Here is a 21,096-nt window from a genome sequence, read left to right as displayed (position 1 = left end):
AAAGTATGCCAAAAGTTGAAATTGATGCGATTATTTTATTACCTCTAAAAAAATTGTTCAAAAAATCGCTTATTTTCGTGCTTTTACTTAGTTTTCTCCCCTTAACGCGCGGGATTATCGTGGAAACGAGAGACGAGAACATCGGGATAAATCGAAGCGCGTACGGCAGCCTCGGCTGCACCTTCCGCGTCCTCTCTTTCTCGCTCTGACGGGCGCCGCGGGCGGCGCGCGTCGCGCTCCTCGCGCGCAGAAAGTGCAGCTTGGTGCAGCTGCGCGGAGCAGATCCCAGATCCCGCTGCTGATCGAGAAGTCGATATCTCCTCCAGTCGCGCGTCGCTTCGAGAATCGCAATCTCGCGCCTCCTTCGATATTTCGAATTCGCGCGTCGGTCGGCGAGCGCGCCGCGCCGCGCCGCGCCGTTGCAATGGGTCGTCGCGGACAGTCGCGGAGTGCGGGAGTGCGGGTGCGGAGTAGCCGTTCGAATCTCACGTCCGCGCGTCTCTCGCGATCGCGATCGCGATCGAAGCAGATACAGATACCGCGCGCGCGTTGTCGAGAGTCGTCAGTCGAGACGTTGTCGTCGCGAGGGCGCGTCGCCGAAACGCGCGAGAGACTTTGTAATAAGTATCGTGTCGAGTGCCGCGCAGTGCCGCGCACCGAACGCGTCGTCCTCCTCGGCCATCTTCGGCGTCGACGAGATCCAGCCGGGAGTGCCGGGACCGGGAGCCGGGAGCCGGGCCGAGCTCCGCTTCATTTACGCACACAGGCGCAACGAACAACGTCGTTGACGATCATCCCCGTCACCAGCACCAGGTATGTGCGTTCTGGACGTAACGTATCATATATCGTGCGTGTGCCTTTCGCCACGATGCGACGAATGACGCCGCGCCGCCGCCGTCGACGAAACGTCCGCGAGAGCGTCTTGTACGTGCGCGATGGTGCGCGCGTGTTGAAAAAAGTTTGCCGTCAGCGTGATAGACGTGCCAAGTTTAGACAAACGCGCCGAGCTTCAAGCGCCGAACGATGTTAATTACTTAAACGTGTCTTCGTCCCGGTACGGCGTTCATCATAAAAATCAAATGTCGACTTGAAAGTTACAGACGCGTTCAACGAAACTCCGCGTAGTTTAGGATAGACGTATTACGTTTTTATACGAAGAGAGGAATATTACGTATTAAAACGCCGTACGTTTATGTGAAGAGAACGAGAAAGAGAACGTAGACTTATCTACGACGCCCGTCTTTACGTAACGGCGGATCATGTACGTAGAACGTTTGCCGTAAATACGTCGCAAGTTGACGTATACGTCCTGGCAAAGTTACGCGGAGTTTGCTCCGAGTTCTAACGTAGAGATCGCTGATTTCCCGCGCAAAGTTCACCAAGTGCAGGAACGCCCTCGGCAGAAAATGCGTCCAACGCGCGAAGCTCTTAGTCGAGACAAGCACAGATGGTAACAGCAACGTCTGCAACGTCGCGTTTATGAACAACGCTTGCCGTGGAAGCACGACCACGAACTCACCTTTACATTACGCGTGTCGACAGGGCGTTATTTAAAGTTCAACAGTCTATTAAACGTTACCATTTTTATATCTTTGTAGAAAGTGCAGCGCTTTGCTTCGAACGGCCTATTGTCGAATGACGTGCATATACGCGCGGAGAGTTGCATGCGTATAAACGTATACGTAAGAAATTTAAAACGACGTATATGAGACGTATAAACGTGAAAGTACACACGTTATTTTGTACATGCGACCACGCATACGAACGCACTCGTGAAATAAATAGTGCGTATTAAAAACGCCAGATATTCAGAAAATATATTATAAACGTTCAAGATAAATGTTAACGATAAATATTTACATATAGGTATAAGTATAACTTCTAGTAGGAGCACTTATAGATATATATTTAAAAAAGCAAGAATATATCGCGGGTTTTATTCTTTATTAAAAGAAATATATACAGAAGACGCATCTGTAATAGAAAAATAAAGAGAATTATTCTGCATCTTCTTCGTCTTCGTCTTCCTGGCTGTTAATCTGGAAGTATCGTAATTCATACGTTTCCTTGTCCTTCGACACTACTCGCAACCAATCGCGCAACTTGTTCTTCTTCAAGTACTTCTTCGTCAAATACTTGAGATACCTATAGCAACAAAGTTTTTCCAAATCAGTGCAAATATCGCTCTTCCTATAGCTTACGATAGCAAACGGAGATCCCGAATATCGCTTAATATCCAAACGTCTTCCGTCGTGTATATATGTACCGCGTGACTGTTTTACGCGAAGAAACACGACGTTACTCACCGCTTGGAGAAATCTATGTCACTGTTGATGGTGAGCTTCATCTTATTACGTTCCAGAACAACCGTGTTGCCAAAGTTATTAATTTTGCCACCAACTTTGATTTTCTCGTTTAAATACTTTTCCTGGAAAAAAAAAACGTGCTGTCTTATAATATATATTAGCGGTACACCTCGTCTGTACGTCTCATATCGTTGCACAGATATAATATATGGTAAAGAAGCTGCAAGACAATATAATACATAGTAAAAAAGTGCGATAATAATATACGGATACCGATAAGACGTACAGAATAAGGATACAGACATCGCGCGCGTCAAGATCAAAGTCACGCAACTCCAGCGTCCTCCTCCTCCTATAGGTATGTACGTAGAGAGGTTAGGACGCCGCGAGGAATAGGTTAGGCGTGTATCACGCTCAAGATATCGACGGAGCAACTGCGAGCGGACGTCTCGTGCGTGGAAACGGGAAATAGTAAGAGACTACGGGCTAAAAGAATCTCATGTAACTTACAAAATTGGCAACATCCATAATATTATCCTCCACGGGATGCGTGCAGTCGATCGTGAACTTCAGGGACACTTTCTTCTTCTGTCCCTTCCCCCGAAGGACCTGCTTCCTGATCGGACCTTTGGATTTCTTCGCCGGCTGAAAAGTCGCGAAAAACAATCCTTTTAATGATAATGTTGCCACCGTTTCGCGGGACACGTGGGACGCGTTCGAGACAGCGGGACAGGGACGGCATACGGTATATGTGCTAATCGAACTCGAACGAAGCGATCTCGAGACAAAATAAAAGGCTGAGACGTCGCGATCGACAAACCAAACGCGTTCTTTCCGCGCGCGGTGTTATTTTCACGTGATTCTGCCATACGTACGGGTACGCGTCGTACTTTCGCGGAGCGAGAACTTACCAGAACCATGTTCACGTGCGTTCGACGAACGAAAGAACCTGAAGACTTAAAGAGTCAAAACACCACCATACGGCGCTGTAGTCGTTTACTCTTGTAGAGAAGTAGGAGAAAAAGACGCTTTTCGCGTAAACGACATTCATTCGATTCGTAAAATCATCAATGAGACGCGATTAACTACGTCTATTCTTCGTAACTGCATTTGTGCCGCATTTTCTGCGCTTAAAATGAGACAGATATACGTAGAGAAAAGAAAACTTATATATTTGTTTATTAAACTACATATTATAGTTTAACTTGGTAAAAACAATGACTTTGCTTTGCCAGTAAATAATTACGTAACCATATTTATTAATTTACGTTAATAATACCTTAGTTTAACTTGAATTTAATCGGTATTATTTTTTGTTGCAGATCATGCTGAGAAACATGACTGGTGATGGTATTGGTGAGTAGAATTTAGGGTACGGGTGACGGTCTTTTTTCTTCACCGAACATAACACTTTTGAAATCGGTGCGATTCATTCAAACGAACGTACTATTACAACTTTTGTTGTTACAACAGGGAAAAGCACATGGAACTGCTTCTCACAATGTTATTTATTTAAGCCTAGCATACAGTAATATATCTCTATGATGTAGTATTTCTATTATATTTATAATATATAGATCTGTTCCTTTTTTCGGTGAGATGTACAGCTGAAGGAGTATTGCAATTTAATATACGTACGGTATTCGTACATAATAATATAATATCAATAGCCTAAGTGCTAAAGCGCGTCTTGTAATAGCTATACTTACAAATCTATTGTTTAGTTTATAGTTATTATCGGTGTATAGACAATTTATCGAATCTGAAACGATTTGATTATATTATATCAGTTGAAAGTAGCATCATGTTGTTCCATTTCATAAAACATAAAGAATATGAATAGTAAATTAACTTTTTTTTTTAAATGACACCAACTAGTTTTGAAATCTCTTAAAGACGCGCCGAGAGAATATATTAGCCGAAAACGATATATTATATAAAGTAAAACTAATGACAATTAAATCGTGCAAAGAATGTGTTTAAGGAGTTGTTGACTACAACATCGCATTAAACCTTTTTCGCGTTTTACATTAAATAATTTTTGCAATCACAGCGATTCGCATAAAGTTCGAAAAAATAATAGTTCGACGTGCAGATGATGATCCAAACGAGTTGGTCGCCGAAGCGAATATGTCGACCAGTTATTTCCGCGGATGAAGATGTCGTTGTCAGGGTCGGTCTCCCTCGTTTCTCGTTTTCTCCTTTTACCCCAAGTGTCACCAGCATGCCATACCGTTTATACGATGCGTATACCGGCGTCCAGGTTGCCGACGAGCGCGGGCGGGGCGGGCTGCTGCGAACCACCCCCTGGCGCACCGCCCGACGTCCCTGCAGTATTCGTAGCTCCACCGGGTCCCCCGGCCATCGGCGGCCCGTTCGGATAGTTCGGATTATAGTTCGGATAGGGAGTGTTCGTAGGCGATGATTCCGGCATGAATTTCGCTGAAACGTTCAAATAAAAATTATATTAGTTTCTGATATTGATATATCGGAGCGTGAAATGACAACGGAGATCAATAGGGGAAATCCCTGTATATATTGGGATGTTAAATATAACATCATAGTCTTTTTCCTACAGACGACATAGTTTAAATCTTTGAGGGGAGATTAAAAATGTTATGTATTAAAACGAAAGGAAGTATTTTAAACCTGGTCCAGTTTAAGCGAGCGAGTGTAAACTAACACGAATAAATAATTTTTTTCGATAAACTGATAGTATGACGGTATTCACACTCATTGAAGCAAATTATTCATTCTTGCTTGTTCACGCTTGCTCGTTGGTCTGGCTCTCACTTTAGTTTTCTAATTGTTTTTTTTTGCTTGCACTAATATTGAAGAGTAAAATTGGTATATTGATTAATTTGTTTGCTACTGTTTCGTAAAAGAGATTGAATTTCTGTGAAATATTATATATAATAAAAGAGTATACTTAAAAAATTTTTTTTTAAGCAGTATGAAAAGAATTTTCATCATTGCACATTTAAGAATAGTTCGATCGTGTAGATATATATATTATTATTGTGAAAATTTCCGTATTAATTGAATAGCTTCCGTGAAGAGGTGTAAAGTGAAAAGAATATAATTATTAATAGGAGTCGATAATAAGTTGATGAAAAAGTATTTTTTCGGCTGTTCTTTGTATCTGAGGATTTATCTTTTATCTACGGCATAAAAATAATATGTCGTATTTGATATCTTTTATTCTCACACTTTTATAACGATTAACACACAGAAACATATAATTTGGACAAATGAAAGATATACAGGTTGTATGGCGCTAAAACGCAGGAAGTGTATCGATATTTTCATTTGCTTCTGTCTTTTTTTTTCTGAATAGTTGTGTGTTATATTACAGAGTGTTCTCTCTCTTTCTCGCTCTCTCATTCTCACTTTCTCTCTTTCTCTTTCTCTCTCTCTCTCTCTCTCTCTCACACACACACACACACACACACACACACACACACACACACACACACACAAACGTGTAGGTATTGCCGCGTTTTACTTTAAATCTCGACATGTGTGCGCGCGCCTGGCATTTATAATTTATACATTAAATTGGAACAGTTGCACGAATGAGTAGCAAATAAAATAATTACGAATCTACGATTACGAAGCGAATTGGACACACACATATCACTGATCTTTTCTATTATTGATCACACGATCATAGGAAACGTAAATTTATTATATAATTTATATTATTAACAGCAGTATTCATACGCGATGACTCCCTGACAGCGTGAAATATTAAACTATCTAATGGAATGCACAATGATGGAAGCACATATTTTACGTATTTGTCACACACGACGGAACAAAATTCGTAAAAGAAAACACAGGAAACAGAAAAGTAGAAGTTGTAATTCAAAGATAAAAAGACATGTTTACTAATATGATCTTTACGGTATCGCGAGACTATTGATAATACATATAATTATGAGATTGCTGCATCATTAATCAATAAAGATTTAAAGAATTCGGAACATAATAGGATTTAATTACAAAGAAACATCGACCACACACATTCACTAATAAATTAATAAATGAAGAAATAACCGCATAATTGTGACAATATACTTCTTTAAATTATATATTTTTAAAAGATATATATAGTATATAGTTAATATTTAATTTAACCGTTTTGAAATGTAGTACAAAATAACATGATTGTTAGTTAAAGGAAGTACAGATGAAATCAAGTGAGAAAGAGTATAAATAAAATTGTTAAGAAATAAGTAGATAAATATAAAAAAATGTGTATATACCGGCATACAATAGCAAGTTTATTGTTCTTACCTCCTGCTTGGATTTAATGGTTATTAGGCTTTATAAGTAATGATCCTCTTCCTGGAAGGCGAATTGCAATATACATATATTCGAGATCGTCAATAGGTGTTTAAAAAATTATTACCGCGTAACTTCTTTTCAGCCGTAATCGAATGACGCTTTTCTTCTCACTTTCTTTTTACATGCAGCATTAATGGCACAAAATAAAAGAAAGAACTGAAATGTGTCTTTTAACTATTAGTAATAAAATTCTCAAAAATGCGTCGGTGCTTGCGGAAGGCAATAAAGATTCTACGATCGAAGCGAATTGATTTAGAAATAAACAGGAAAAAAATTATAATCGATCCCCTTCTCCGCTGCCTCTTTATAACTTCAATTCAACTACGCAGTGTATTTTTTATTCGATACTGTACAATTGTTGAAAGCGCAGCATCATGATCATATTCGTCGTTAATAATTAAGGATACGTCGACACGGTTAAGATATGACGTACAGCTATGTGTTCATAAGTTCGTAAACATAGAATGATCGTTTTTAAACATTATAACTCGGATGTGCGGCCATTTCGCGCGACAATTTCGAAGAAATTCTCATTCGTCGATCGGCCCTTCGCTTCTCCATCCTTGGGATTTTCGCGGATACAGCAAAGCGCACCACATATTAATAACTCGTGGTCCCCAATGATTCCCCAATAATCGATATTATTTTTTTAACAATGTCATAAAATTATGCTAAGCAACAAATATTTGCGTCAGAAAGAATTTGAAAAAAGAAAGAAGAAGAATAGATGATTCCTTCATTTTATTTTAGTGCCAATTAACACTATGATTAAGTACATGGTTAATCAGATCAATTAATAATTGCAAAAAATTAATATCTGATATATTGATATTGTCACACACAAATCTCGTTTCCTAAAATTTTTCTTAAAATGAAACCCGGCGCCAATAAAAGCAAAGTCGATCGAGTATAGTCTGCCGATCGACACGATGAAAAGCTCTTCTGTCTCTTCTGAATTTTGTCGCGTCCGGAAGTCGCGACGGAATGGCGCCTGCAGGCATAAACCACAAATATCGCGCGTCGGGACGGGATCGAAGGGAGGAATAATTGCGGAGAATCGCGGTCGGAAGTACGATCGTTTCGTCTCTCGAGATTATTGCTGAATCAGCAGCAGCAGCACCGAAATCAGTAAGGACCGAACGGAAGAAGGAAGGGGGACCGGGCAGGATCGTTGGAGATCGACGACGATCTCGTCGGACTCGTCGACGAACAATCGGCGTGTCGGGCGCGATATACCCGTTGTCACTAACGTCTTATCTCGCGGATGGACAATAAGAGAATGATCGAGGGTGGAGCCTTCCCGAGCTCGGGTATCCTCGAATCGAAAATGATAGCGTTCTCTTCTATCGCCGCGATCGCATCCGCGAAGCGAGGAAAGCAACTTCCTCCGTCGTCGTTTATTATAATTATTATTAATGTTACCATTATTATTATCATCGTAATCATCATTATTATTAACATGTATACATAACATCTTGTAGATAATTCATCTTAAAGCCTTAAAACGTTACTTATAGCTGCTGCGCCTCTCTACAACAAGGCGTTTCTTTCCCCTTCGTCTCTTCTCCCCTTTTCTCTCCACCTCCCCCCTTTCTTCCCCTTTCTTTATTATTTTTTAGATTCTCTGTACACAGGCTGCTCGAAAACGTTGATCGCCGTCTTCGACGAAAGCAGGCGACTACCGCTATTTTTCCCATTCGTTTTTTCCTTTCCCTCGTCTTCCGTCCCTCTATCCTTCGGTTTGTTCTTCCTCTATAATTCGCGAGAAAAACGAAAAGCAAGATGCGAGACAAGGGAACAAAGGACACCGGCGTGTGTGTGTGTGTGTGTGTGTGAATCTTCTCGATATAACTGGAGCGGATTGAATCCGATAAATGGCGCGTGAAGGACAAATGATATATTATTTACAGTTTGCGTGATTTACATTTACGTCTATAAAGTAAATGTCTCGATACATGTCGCGAACGCGTTCGCGTATGCGGGCGAACCTATACTTACTATAACAGCAACTGCCTTCGTCGGAGAGGTTTTACATGGTGGTTTTTACGGACATCCTGTCTCCTTCTTTCTATATATAAATATATACATATATATACGTATACGTATATATTTATACATATATATGTGTATAGATATTAAATATATCTCCTATATATTTAAATATTATATATCGCTACAACGATTCTCCCTTCTTTTTCGTGAACCTTACGCTTCTTTGTTTACAATAACCAACTGTTTCTCTATTTCTCATCTCTTCTAACTTTTCTCGGACAATCTTAATTAACGAAGATGGACGAAGGAATGCGCATGGCACGTATCTCTTGTCAATCAGCCGCGTTTAGTCGTGAAATTTTAATGGAATCAGTTGCAATGTTTCAATGTTTGCCCGGTTTGCCGCTTGTCTGATAAGACTAAATCCGTTAAGACCTGTGTACTTTCAACTTAATTTTGCGTTCGCCGAAACACATGAGGTAAATTACTGTTCTCCGGAACGACGCATTGTTGCGAAACGATTGTGATAACAACAAAATTACGTCAATTATATTAAACAATAATATAAATAATAATAGCTGAATGAGATAATGGCCAAGAAATCAGTAAATTGTCGTGCGCGACCTTCGCCCATGCGAGATGGAGATCGAGTCGGTTCAGTGTGGACTCGACTTCCTCTGCCCGACCCGAAAAGAAAAGAAACGCTACAAAGGACAGCAGGAAAGTTCTGTAGTCGTCGCGACGGCTCTCTTCGTTGTTCCCGCTCAAATCAACGTTCCCTGCTTCCGGTTATCCGCCGTCATCCTTCCTCCTTTCACGATGAATCACAATAAGGCCGGCGATCGATCGATTCCCGCGCGCAATCGATCCGAACGTTCGCGAAGAACTCCGGCAGAGCTCGTCAACGGCTCATCACAATTTCCGTTTTGCGAGATCTATCCCTCCTTTTCGCGAATCAATCTCATCAGCCGTCGTCTCTCTCCTCTCTCTCTCTCTCTCTCTCTCTCTCTCTCTCTCTTTTCTCTTCTTCACTCTTCTTCTTCTTCTTCTTCTTCTTCTTCTTCTTCTTCTTCTTCCTTCTCCTCCTCCTCCTCCTCTTCTCCCTCTTTTACCTCTCTTTTTGTTGTTGTTGTAGTTGTTGTTACGTTATTTTACTTTAGCTCTCGCGCTCAATTTTGTGTATTGCTGCCGCCGGTGAAGCTCGCTGAAAACAATAATAAAATTTGTTCTCCTCCACTGGATAAGGGAAAGGGACGGCGATGATTCGCCCCCACGTTGCTCTTAGTCTCCGCCTCTTCAAATTTTAATCTGTTTTTTTTTTCCCCCATTTCTTTCCCTTCCTCTCTATTTCGCTATTGTTCGCATGCGCAGACTCGTGGCGGATCGCGCTCATCGCGGACAAATGTTTAAATTTACTATATCAATATCTAGATCGTACAGAATGTTAGTTCATGTCTATTTTAGTAGTTTTGAAATGCTCTCATTGAAAGACTGGTTTATTTACACCATTATATCCACGACGATGCGTTTGATAAACTATAATCAATTGGCTTGCGCAGTTTAAAGCTATATATAACAATCCATTAGCCATAAGGACAAGGAAGAATTGCATGCAAATAGGTACAGAAGCATAAATGCGTATACAGAGGCCACTCGGTGGTACACACGATACATAAACTTCCCACTGCGAAAATTATCAGCGGCAGGATAAACTTTCGCTTTTCGTCAGAAGTTCCGCCCGAAGTCCGCCTTTTTCCCTTTCATATTGTACACAACACTTGGAAAAAATTCGCAGTTTATAGGAAATTCTGGCCGAACTCCTGACTGACAATGAAACTGTTTGCGTTAGAAGCTTTTGGCGCATTCCATATAACGTACAAGCCATGCAACGCTATGCCGACCTCGGCTTCCAATCGAGGGAGAAATAATTAAATCGATGGTACATGCTCTGTAATAAGAGGTCAAGCACGTTGCGCGAAGATCGTCCCAGAAACGTTTGCTTGATTCGTCTTTATAATATTGGAATGCACATTATTAAAGTATGCATATATCCTGAGAATATATATACATATATATATATATATATATATATATATATATATATATATATATATACACATATATATATATACGGTGTATGAGTTTTGCACTGTACTAAGAATGTTATTTATAAGAGAAAAAAAGAGGATGAACGAGAGGAGAGAAAGAGAGAGAAACATGCAGGATGTAATATGCATGAATGTATCTTTATATGCAAAAAATGAAACAAATTGATCATAATATTAATTAAAATATCTCGTATCTATATATATAAATGCAAAATTAGAAATTAAATAAATTATTAAATGTGTAAAGATTTAAACTAAAATTATAAATATAATATAAATATAATGTACGACCTTTATGTTTAACTATGAAGGATAAAAAATGTAGTTTACAAAACTATATAAATGCAGATTATACATTTATATATATAGGACTTTTTTTCAATACGTAAAGCTGAATGAATAAATAAAAGAAATAAATCTAAGAAAAAGAGTGCTTGAAGAATTGATTTAAATTGCATTTTGGCGATAAGAAGAGAGAAAAAGGTAGAAAAGTCATATCGGGTACAACAATAAAATCATAGCTTACCGTACCGAAGAGTAGAATAGGATTAAACAGAAACATTGTTGTAGTTGTAGTTGTTTGATAATTCTTACTGTTGTCGATATTGTGCTTGTTGTTGATGTCGTTTGTCGTTGTGGTGTTTTCATTTCTTGTGTTTTCATTTCTTGGTGGTATTTTGTATCGTTTCTTTATTTGCCGCCGCAGAGTGTTCGCGAATCACAATGTTTGAAGCTGTATGTTCAACCAGTTTCACGCGTTTACACACTCTTTTTCGCTTTGTTTTTTCTTTGACTTAATTGACCACCAGAAAATTGAAAATCACTGCCTGGGACCAACTTCAGAAAGAGGATACCACCGAAAGTACAGACAGACACATAACAACGATTAGAGTTGTAACACGCACACAAAGGGTCAGGTATGATCGTGTCTCGGAAAACATTCCCCTTTAAAAGTTCATCGGCATTCGTTAAGGAAACCGATAGTTTGCGTCAAAATTAACTCACGCAATACATTTCGTTCACTTTAGACGATCTGTAATTCGTATCAGACGTCAGGATATTCTGGATATTATTCGACTCGTAATTTTATACGTCATCTAATATGAAATATAATTGAATATAGATACCAAAATGCAAACATATAAAATATACTACACCTAACACATATGAATATACCCAATATAAGAAGCTGCAAATAGAAATGTGTAATAAAAATTGTATATATATTTTTATCCGGAAGTCTAGCGAGTTATAGATCGTCTAAAGTAGACTTTAGTCAACATCGAATTTGTGACAGATATGTTGTAACGTTGTCTTGGAATTGTTAAAGTTATTATAGAGCGATTTTCTCGTGCGTCAGTTTATTCCGTCTTGTGGACTTTAAAGAGACGCTCAAATGTCAGAAAATGTTAAGAAAATTCCTAGCGGGAAGATATATGTATAACGGCAACTTTTACGTATTGTTTAAATGTTTACACTTGACGTTGACTTGCACGCTGTGATGTGATAAGAGAAGGGAATAAGGACGTCGTCGAAGATTTATGAAGGCTCGCGGTGTATCTCGCCATGGCGATTCTTAATTGGAACGCTTCCCAATTAGATCGGTGATTCATAAATATGCAACGACACTGGTGGAGAGTTCTTATGGAAGGAATACATGTAGCAACATGTACAGATACAGCAAGTACCTATCACAGGCAGACACCGACTAAGTATGCCAGTTTTATAAATTCATCGTGGAAGCATTTGCACATTTTTTGCAAATAAAACCACGTGTGATAAAAATTATGATGATAATAATAAAATATTATAGTGGTAATAATTGTATGTCACAATTATCATGTGCGTGACAGTTAATAATCATGCTCTATTACCAAGTGCGTCTAACTATAAGCTTAATAATAATTTCAGCAAACTAAAATGGCTATTATTTTTAAACAAAATATCCGGTAATAACAAAAGTTTTTATAAAACTGGCAACGCTTGATACGTGACATTATCAAAATTAAGGACAATTTTGAAATATCGGAGTGAGAGGAGTTTTTACGTGTTGGATGGTAAACAACGAGAATGTAATCGGAAAAACGTACGGGTTCAGGTATACATTTTCTACGACAAGTAAAAAAGAGAAACAGGGTGAGAAACAACAGCGATACGCAATGTCGCAATTGTTTTGCTTTCTACCTTCAGACTCACTCACACACAAATCTCTTCCACCAATCAGCGCGCCTACATGAAGTTCGCTAGACGGGAAAAGAGAAATACATACATTTCATACGTGTTAGATGATGAATGAACAAAAAGGAGACAGAGTAACGCCATTTTTTTTTTTCAGACGGATTACACTGTATAGTGGCATCTTTCTCGCGCATTTTATATCTCGCGCGATAAAGACGTGTTCTTGCATTAAAAGTAATATATACTACTCTTATTTCGTCCATAAAATGCACGAGAATGATATCGTTAGGAAATAGAACTTTCGTAAGATTTGAAGCGAAAATTATTCCGGTATATAGAGAAAAGAGATGCTCGCAAGTATGATATTTTCGATAAAGTTTCGTGAAGATGAATCGAGGCCAAGTATAGTCGACGTAATTTTCAGGCAAAGCACGATAAACAGTTTGTTTCACATTTTTTTGAGAAACCTCAAAAGATCTCTTCGAAGGAATTTCTCAAAAGCTATGCAAATCCGCGGAACAACATTTCGTTCGTCACTTCGCATCGTGCAAACACAATCGTCCGTACGTAGACGTTTCCTTATTGTTAATACAAAGGGTATAGATCGACAGAGAGACATTAGACAGGAACGACTGATTCAGATGTAACACGATAAATTTTCAAATCGTAAACTGTACGGGAGTTGGTCCAATCGCGATAAAAATCCATATTTATCGAATACGAACTCGAATACGAAAAAGAATATTAATTTCCACGATTTAAATAAATAGTCGATACTTTTACCGCATACGGACGTGCGTTTAAAAAAAGAAGTAACGCTGAATTAGTCGCTCGAAATCGGGACGAGATGTACATCGACGAGATGGCACAAAACATTTAAACACGTATAGTGGCAGTGTTGACAGCTGTCAAACATTAGTGCGTCAGTAAAACACTTACCGACAATGATGGCCAGTACGATGAGTGCGATAACACCTATGATGATCATCATCTGTTAAGAGAAAGCAAACAGAACACGTATTATTCAGATACCGAGGTATTGCCATAAATATTTCTCTTGTAAAATTTAACATTTACTCACCTTTAGATTCTGTAGCCAAAACTTTCTCTTCAATTTTCCTGCTTGTTGTTCAAACTGTGACGCTCCTTGTTGGAGTGCATCTGCAAAATTACGCGAGTGTGTCATCGGATTTATCTCGGGCATCCTCAAATATAACTTTGAAAACAAAAGAATTCTTCGAGTAAAAAAGAAAAAGAATTCCGCGAGAATCTGAATGGGGTCATAAATAACGTAATTTATTAGGGCGAAAATATACGTTTGCGCAAATAAATGTACGTGCGGATTGCGTGAGAAAAGATCGACGTTCACCAAGCCACATAGCGTGGCATCGATTCGAGCGTGTCACGGTAATCGATATCAACGTGTAGTCAGACGCGCAGGGTCGGACTGCTTTATTGCCACGATACCATGAATGGAAGGTGTATAGTCTTCCCACGATCATATTTTCCGTTTAGCGCTTCTATTCTGTATGTAGCGATACGCTGGTTGTGAATAACAATATGATGTCGCGTCGTGACGCGATGCAATATAAATCGTGACATGAATTCGTCTTACAATTATATATCTTCTTAAAAGTTTGTACGATACTTCTCTTATGCGGAGATACAGCACAGCATATACATTTTTGCTCCTCCAAGGCATTAATTAATCTCTCGACGTACAACAAATGATATTCGCCATGAATAATAAGTATACCTGACGTAGAAGCAGTGCGCGAGCAATGGAGTGACGTATACATATATAATAATTAATGAATATATTGGTGTTGATGTGCGCGCGCGCGCAAATAGTATTCGCAACGGGACGGGACAATATATATAATAGAATTTACAAAACATAACAAAATAAATTACACATAATTTGGCAGAATAGAGTCTAATTTGGAGGATTAACTGTTGATTAAATTTTCAACTTTAAAATAATTGCCGTCGATATTTTTGACGCGAAGCGTTTTGGCTGCGCGGAAGATCGATCTCACCTGCTCGATCGTCGAGCTCGGAGAGCTTTTGATCGCGCTCGAGGACCTTCTCGACGTTCGTCTTCATGATGTCGACGACCTCGTCGACTTGCGCTTGCGTCGCCTGCAGCCGCTTCTGCGAGGCAATTTGCTGGGGCGTCCTGGGGCCACCGACGATGCCGTCGGTACCGGCGCCTGCACCTGCAGCCGCATCCGGTGCTAAACCGCCCTCCGTAGCCCTGAAAAAAGACGCGATTTCGAGAAAATGACTAATAGCGTGTGAAGCGTGTCACATCCAAATGTGTGTCATTACAATACAGTTGTGTTAAACAAACGTTGTCCTTTTATACGTTTATACAAATAGACCTATTCCCGCAGGGGTATTTGCATAAGCGACGCGTTTCGACCAAATTTAATGCCTCGGAAAATAATAGAACGCAATGAAACAGAATAATTGCTGTACCTCGAAAACGCCAGTATATTTTCGAAAATTGGGTGTAAGATAAATAAGCGCCGATAGGTGAATATCTCTGAGCTACGCGTATATAATACGCCGTCGAAACCGTATATTTATATGTAATTTATCAAATACATGCGTATTTATTATCGATACGCTTGCATTTCGCGGCTTGTTCACGGCGTGAAATTTATTTGTGCATCGAATCCCCCGATACGCGCGCGCGATATCTCTCCTCTCGACGGTTCTAAAAAGTAAAATAAACACGCAGGTGGGTGTCGCTCATCCCGGGACGCGCCAGCCGGGAATTATAGTGCCCGTCGTTGCCCCATGGTGCTGGATGCTGCGTGAGGTTTTCCCCATATCGAGCTGCGGGTGGAAACCACCGTAAAAGGGCAAAGTTCATGACACGATTTCGCCATTCGCGCCGTTTAATGGCAAAAACTTGATGCGTATTACTTCGACAACGCGTTTCCCTCCCACTCGCTTCTTAGGACGGATACGACGCGGCCAAGCGCGACGGCGATGCGAGCACATTGTCTCATCCCAGGGCACATCGCGTTCGCAATTAAAAGGTGACGGCTGTTGAAGGCAAATGGATACGGAAAAAGAAAAGGTCATTGATAATGTCGGTTTATACTCGTATGGCCCCAGAGGAGATTGTAATCCAGAGCGCACGTGCACGTACACGCTAGTATTCAAAGTTAAATGATCGCGATCGCTCTTTGCGAGCGACTTTACGAGCTCTTCGCTAAGCTCTTGGATGAATTATTCATACGTTTGTGAAAAAAAAAAGGATTATGGTTGCGTAAAATATTTAGGATATTTTTCGTTAATCGTCGCGTGGAATATTTAGGGTAGGTATCTTAGATCAATCGTACTCGAAGATAATTAAATGGTTTAGAGTTTAAGATGGTAGAGATATTCCTCTTTTATTGTACATCGTTTAATTTATTTTAAACGTAATATGCGAGAGAAAAGCGCTTTGCAGTAAAATATCCGCTATTGTGTAAAACGATGTTTTAAACGGAATTAGATGCACAGACCTTTTTCATTTATTATATATGGAAATGTCTAGGGTGAGAAGCAACGTATACGTGATGGATATGCATGTCGTTCTGCAAATCTGTTTTCTACGGGGTTTCCAACGAGCCATCCTTTGCGAGCTGACCTTTTGCAGAAAGAGACCTTACGCGGTACCGCTGCGAGCAATGCCAATTTAATTACTCAACAACTTATGTACTGGGATAATTAGATCTTCCATTCCTTCCCCCGACATGACATTCTATTTTTCATCATAAAATCTCCACGTTCGTTAAATATCTCGTTAAATATATATTCTTCATATCAATTAAGTGATCGCCGAGAACGAAAGCTGCAATTTACGTTGACAGGACGATCAATAAGGATATATCAATTAATTAGCTAACTAAAATTAGAAAAAAATATTACGTAATCACACCGGTGCGGTGAAACCGATCGATCTGTATTATATGAAGAAAATTAATTCTTTCTACAGAAAAACTTCCGCGATTACTCACACTATATATGTATAAATTTCACGTCGCGGGGAGAGGGGGAGCGACACGTGACGTAAATCAGGAAGATTACGAATAATACATGTTAGCGATGTTGTTACGATTCGGAAAAAATGCCGGCTACGCGCGATAACGGATTAAAAAGCGGTCGCCGATAGGTTGCGGGTTTTATTTTTGGCCTAGCGATCGAACGACCGAGTAGCAACAGCCGATCGATCGACTATTCGAATACCGTCGGTGGGAATAGTTAAACATAGAGGAGAGTCGTACGTACGTACGCCTCTCCTCTCCTCTCCTCTCCATTGAGATGACGGTCGTTCCCATTGAGATGACGGTCGCCGCCGTCCGGCATTCCTCGCGAAATTTCGACGTAATTCCAGTTGATTCCAGCATTTTAGCAGAATGATCGATAAAAACAGTAATCATTATACCGTTATCTAATTCAACGAATGTTTGCGACATTTCTATTTATCAGTGCAACTTGGTTGTTCATCGTCGAAATACTTGTTTGACGTGGCTCGAAAATTTCCGCTGTTATTGTTGTAGACTGTTTCAATATATTTATTTATCACGAGATTGAGATAAAAGGATTTATTTTCAAAAACGTAGATGACGTTTTTGATTTAGTGAAATGCTTTTCCGGCGTAATGTGAAAATTCCTGCTGTTATTGTTTATTTTATTACAATATAGGTATTCGATATATACATATATCGACATACTTTGCGATCGCTGCAGCTATGAATCCTACGCGCAAAAGTCAAGAAATATTCACCCTATGACGTAAAATAGATACATATATAATGGACATAATATATCGATCGCGGTATTGCTCTTCATTCTCATTATTGAACCGTGAATACTTATGGGATTTACATTTCACCGCTTAGAACACAGTGATACGCTTAAAAAGTCTTTTTATATTTATCTTCTTCTTTGCGATTAATTAACCTTACGAAATCCATTTGGTACCGTTTAGGACCAAATTACTTGCAAATATTATAAAATACTTAAATAATGAAAATACGACATAAAATAGATCAAATTAATGTAGCAACGTGATATATCAAATTAATCATTGTAAAAATTGTCGAATTTATGTGAGATGTTAATTTGGTAAAAAAATTTTATATCACCAACAGTTTTCCGATGAATTATAGAAACCGTGTCAAAAGAAAGCGGTACGTCCATTAAACTATCGGAGCTCTCAAGGACCAAATTACATGCAATGGGTACACCGCGGTTTGCCACCGCCCTGAGGATTTCGTCGTCTATGATCGACGCACGAACAATCCGGCGAACGGTTCATTGTTCGCCACCCGGGTCGCAATGCGTGTGTAAGTTACGTACGAACACGCGCACCTTTCTGTCTAGCAAAGCTCCATAGAGCATTGCCGTAAATGTGCTCATCATTGATTATCTAAATATAGAAACTGCGAGCCGACATGTAGTAGCAGTGCGCCGCGTTTCGCGCGATTGATCCCGGCGACTACATGTGTGTATGTATACACATATAATCGCAATTAAGCGATCGCAATTAATCTGCCGGCGATCACGGCGAGCGCGCAAAGAACGCGCGACAAGCGCGCTAATCGCGATCGCGCTGATCTCACGATTATTCTTATCGCGATTACTCGTAAACAAAGAGGCGAGAAGCTTGGCGGATGGGAAGAGAATCGATAACGTGTGCTCGATATCGCTTTTTAATCTCTCCCGCATCGCGACTGCAAAGCGGCCCGAAATTATCATGTGTCCTTCGAAAAGATCAAGTTCCACGCGCTTCCACGGTTACTTGCCAACGGCGTGTAGGCGTAACGATGGACGACGCTTGAATCATCCTGTTTGAATCACCCCTCCTATCGAGATTATCCAAGATCGCGAAATATTCGAGTAGATAACAATGACATTACTTACAAATACGTCGCCTCGATTGGCTGAATGAATATAATGCGTATAATCAAGCTGGATGGACGGAAGCCGAATGCGAAAGGTTATAATGAGAAAAGTTGGAAATAGAAATGCTATATAATAGTGCGTTCAAAAGTGAGATTAATTAACGTAGTCATCGCATTGCAATTCGACTACCGCGTTCGTGTAGTTTTCTCTATTGCCGCTATTAACAAATAAATAAATAAACGAGTCTATCAAAACATACAATAATTAACGCCAGAAGTTAACGATTCTGAAACACGACCGTAACTTAATTGATAGAGGTACGGAAATTTTCTCGCGCGACGTGCCCGTTTCGTCAATATTTCTTCCACGATCGACTTGCTACCTATCTATACCTTCCAGTAGCCCAGATAAAAGATTCGCGTTGAATGGGGTCGATGCATTATGATGGTGCGCGCATCCCTTGAAAGGTTCGAAGGGTCGCGGGCGGTGTGGGCCGCGTTTCGATTAATTTTCCTCGAAAGCAAGTTACGAGACCGTGCCGGGTCTCGGGAGTCGGGAGCTCCGTTGTACTCTATCGGAACTCGGAACGTGTGCCGTATGCCGCGGACGGACGGGTCGTGCGAGGAGGATCGATTGGCGGCGACAAGCCTCGGCAATTGCGTCTTAAAACGCATCTTACTGACGCGTCGCGGTAACGGCGCGTCTCGCCCACCTCATCGCCGAGTCGCCGCGAGCTCCCTTACGCGATCCTTACACGGTTTTGCGCATTCATACCCGCAAACGTCATCGATCGCCGCGCACCTTCTCGCCGAACCTGCTTCTCGCGGGTAAATCGTCGACCGAGTTGCTATAGAGCACGGAGTAGTTTCTGTGTTATAGTTGACCACTCTACTCTAATCGCTCATTGATCTACTTATGCGTCACAGTCTTGTGTAAAGGCCCGCTTAAAGAGACACGGCTATTTAACGTTAGTGCCTTCGACTCTCGCTTACGGCCACGGAATGGCCACGGAATTGACTCTCGATGCAGCTCCACGAAGCACGCGCCATTTGTATCATCGTAACGGGCGCGAAGCGAAAGTTAGAAGCGTCGCGTCGCGTCGTCCCGATTTCGGGCTTTACGACGCCGCTCGGTGTCCCCGATGATCTCGCGAGGCTTCGTCCGCTTCGTCGATGAGGCTACTTCAGCGGGAAGCGTATCCGGTACGTACACCTCGGGGTACCGCACCGCGACGTCCTGGGAGGTTTCATTCGGTCTCCTCCGGAACGCGCGTGTTCGAAACCCGCGTATTACACGTCTACTCACATGCTGCTCGTATTTGGTCGCCTCGGGTTCTCTCTGTTCCGTACGGTAATCCTCGTCGATTTGTCGATCGACTCGCTCGGCGACACCCCCGGTCGGTCGTACGGAGTTCGGCGCGTAACTTTTCGCGAGCGACTGCCAGCGAGACTAGATGGCCGCCGCGGTATTGATAAAATTTCCAGGCGGCACGCCGCCGTGTGATATCGTCGGCACGGACGCGCGCACGCGTGCGACCGAGCGATATATCTCGATTGTCCACCCTCGAACTTTGATTTTCCCCCTCGCGCGTTTGTCGCGATCGTGTTCCGCTCGCGTTCCCAGGTCGCGACCGCTCGCGGGAGCACCTTCGAACGCGCGATCGGCCGATTTTCCGCGAGGAAGACCCGGGGTACGGCGATACGCGGGGTACGCGCTTTCGAAAGCACGGCGGTCAGGCCGAGCGAGTCGATCTCTCGAGGCTGCAGGGTCGATGGACGACGACACGCCAACCCTGCCGCGATTGCGCACGTGCGGCGTGCGGCCTGACTTTGGTCGATAAATGGTCTCGCGATGCCGCGATGCCGCCTCGCATGGCCTCGCAACTCGCAACCCTCATGCGCGAACACACCCTACACGGCCGCCAGGAACGTTTCCGCGAGCATAAGGTGCCACGCGCGTTCCTCCACGACTTCGTCTTACGTGGATAAACGATTTGAAATTGTTCTGCTTAATCCTGTCATCTTGTTTTCGCTTTCTATATACGATCGAGGGTTACTTGAAGCACGCGCGTCTCGCCTAGAACAAACAATCAGCGTGGAATACGTATCACGATGATTCTTGCTCTTCTACATGCGGTAAAATAGATTTAAATACCTCGCAGTACGTCCATGTGTCCACGTGTTAATGATTCTAATTCGAGAGTCAATTTCGATTACAGTGCATCGTTGGATAAACCTATATAAAAATTAAGTGCT

The 21,096-nt window shown here is 41.3% G+C and overlaps 2 protein-coding genes across 4 annotated transcripts; both read right to left on the bottom strand.

Moving 5' to 3' along the window:
* Positions 1-1,925: 1,925 nt before the first annotated feature.
* Positions 1,926-3,375, bottom strand: LOC139823068 (large ribosomal subunit protein eL22). The gene is made up of 4 exons (XM_071795354.1): positions 3,218-3,375; positions 2,817-2,951; positions 2,307-2,428; positions 1,926-2,145 (listed from the first exon to the last, which is right to left on the bottom strand). The coding sequence occupies exons 1-4, from the start codon at positions 3,224-3,226 to the stop codon at positions 1,998-2,000; spliced, it is 414 nt and encodes a 137-aa protein (XP_071651455.1). The 5' UTR covers positions 3,227-3,375; the 3' UTR covers positions 1,926-1,997.
* A 421-nt stretch (positions 3,376-3,796) lies between these two features.
* Positions 3,797-20,334, bottom strand: Nsyb (neuronal Synaptobrevin). 3 transcript variants are annotated; one of them, XM_071795353.1, is made up of 6 exons: positions 20,147-20,327; positions 14,974-15,191; positions 14,016-14,095; positions 13,874-13,925; positions 12,941-12,999; positions 5,489-9,852 (listed from the first exon to the last, which is right to left on the bottom strand). In XM_071795353.1, coding segments are annotated over exons 1-5 (366 nt in total). In that variant the 5' UTR covers positions 20,149-20,327; the 3' UTR covers positions 5,489-9,852; positions 12,941-12,985. The 3 variants fall into 3 exon arrangements, with proteins under 3 accessions (XP_071651452.1, XP_071651454.1, XP_071651453.1); XM_071795351.1 differs by lacking the exons at positions 5,489-9,852; positions 12,941-12,999 and adding an exon at positions 3,797-4,748 and having other exon boundaries at positions 20,147-20,323; XM_071795352.1 differs by lacking the exon at positions 12,941-12,999 and having other exon boundaries at positions 20,147-20,334.
* Between the last annotated feature and the right edge of the window lie 762 nt (positions 20,335-21,096).

This window comes from Temnothorax longispinosus, chromosome 12 (genome assembly GCF_030848805.1).
Source record: "Temnothorax longispinosus isolate EJ_2023e chromosome 12, Tlon_JGU_v1, whole genome shotgun sequence".
Taxonomy (NCBI): domain Eukaryota; kingdom Metazoa; phylum Arthropoda; class Insecta; order Hymenoptera; family Formicidae; genus Temnothorax; species Temnothorax longispinosus.
This window is presented reverse-complemented; position numbering and strand designations above follow the sequence as displayed.

Bases quoted from the DNA above. Each gene is read 5' to 3' on its own strand.
- Nsyb (XM_071795351.1), bottom strand. The intron at 14,096-14,973 runs GTGAGATCGATC...GTAATTTTGCAG, and splicing joins CGAGCTCGACGATCGAGCAG to ATGCACTCCAACAAGGAGCG. The intron at 4,749-13,873 runs GTAAGTGTTTTA...TGAACGTTTCAG, and splicing joins CGTACTGGCCATCATTGTCG to CGAAATTCATGCCGGAATCA.
- LOC139823068 (XM_071795354.1), bottom strand. The intron at 2,429-2,816 runs GTAAGTTACATG...TTTTTTTTCCAG, and splicing joins TTATGGATGTTGCCAATTTT to GAAAAGTATTTAAACGAGAA. The intron at 2,146-2,306 runs GTGAGTAACGTC...TTGTTGCTATAG, and splicing joins GACATAGATTTCTCCAAGCG to GTATCTCAAGTATTTGACGA.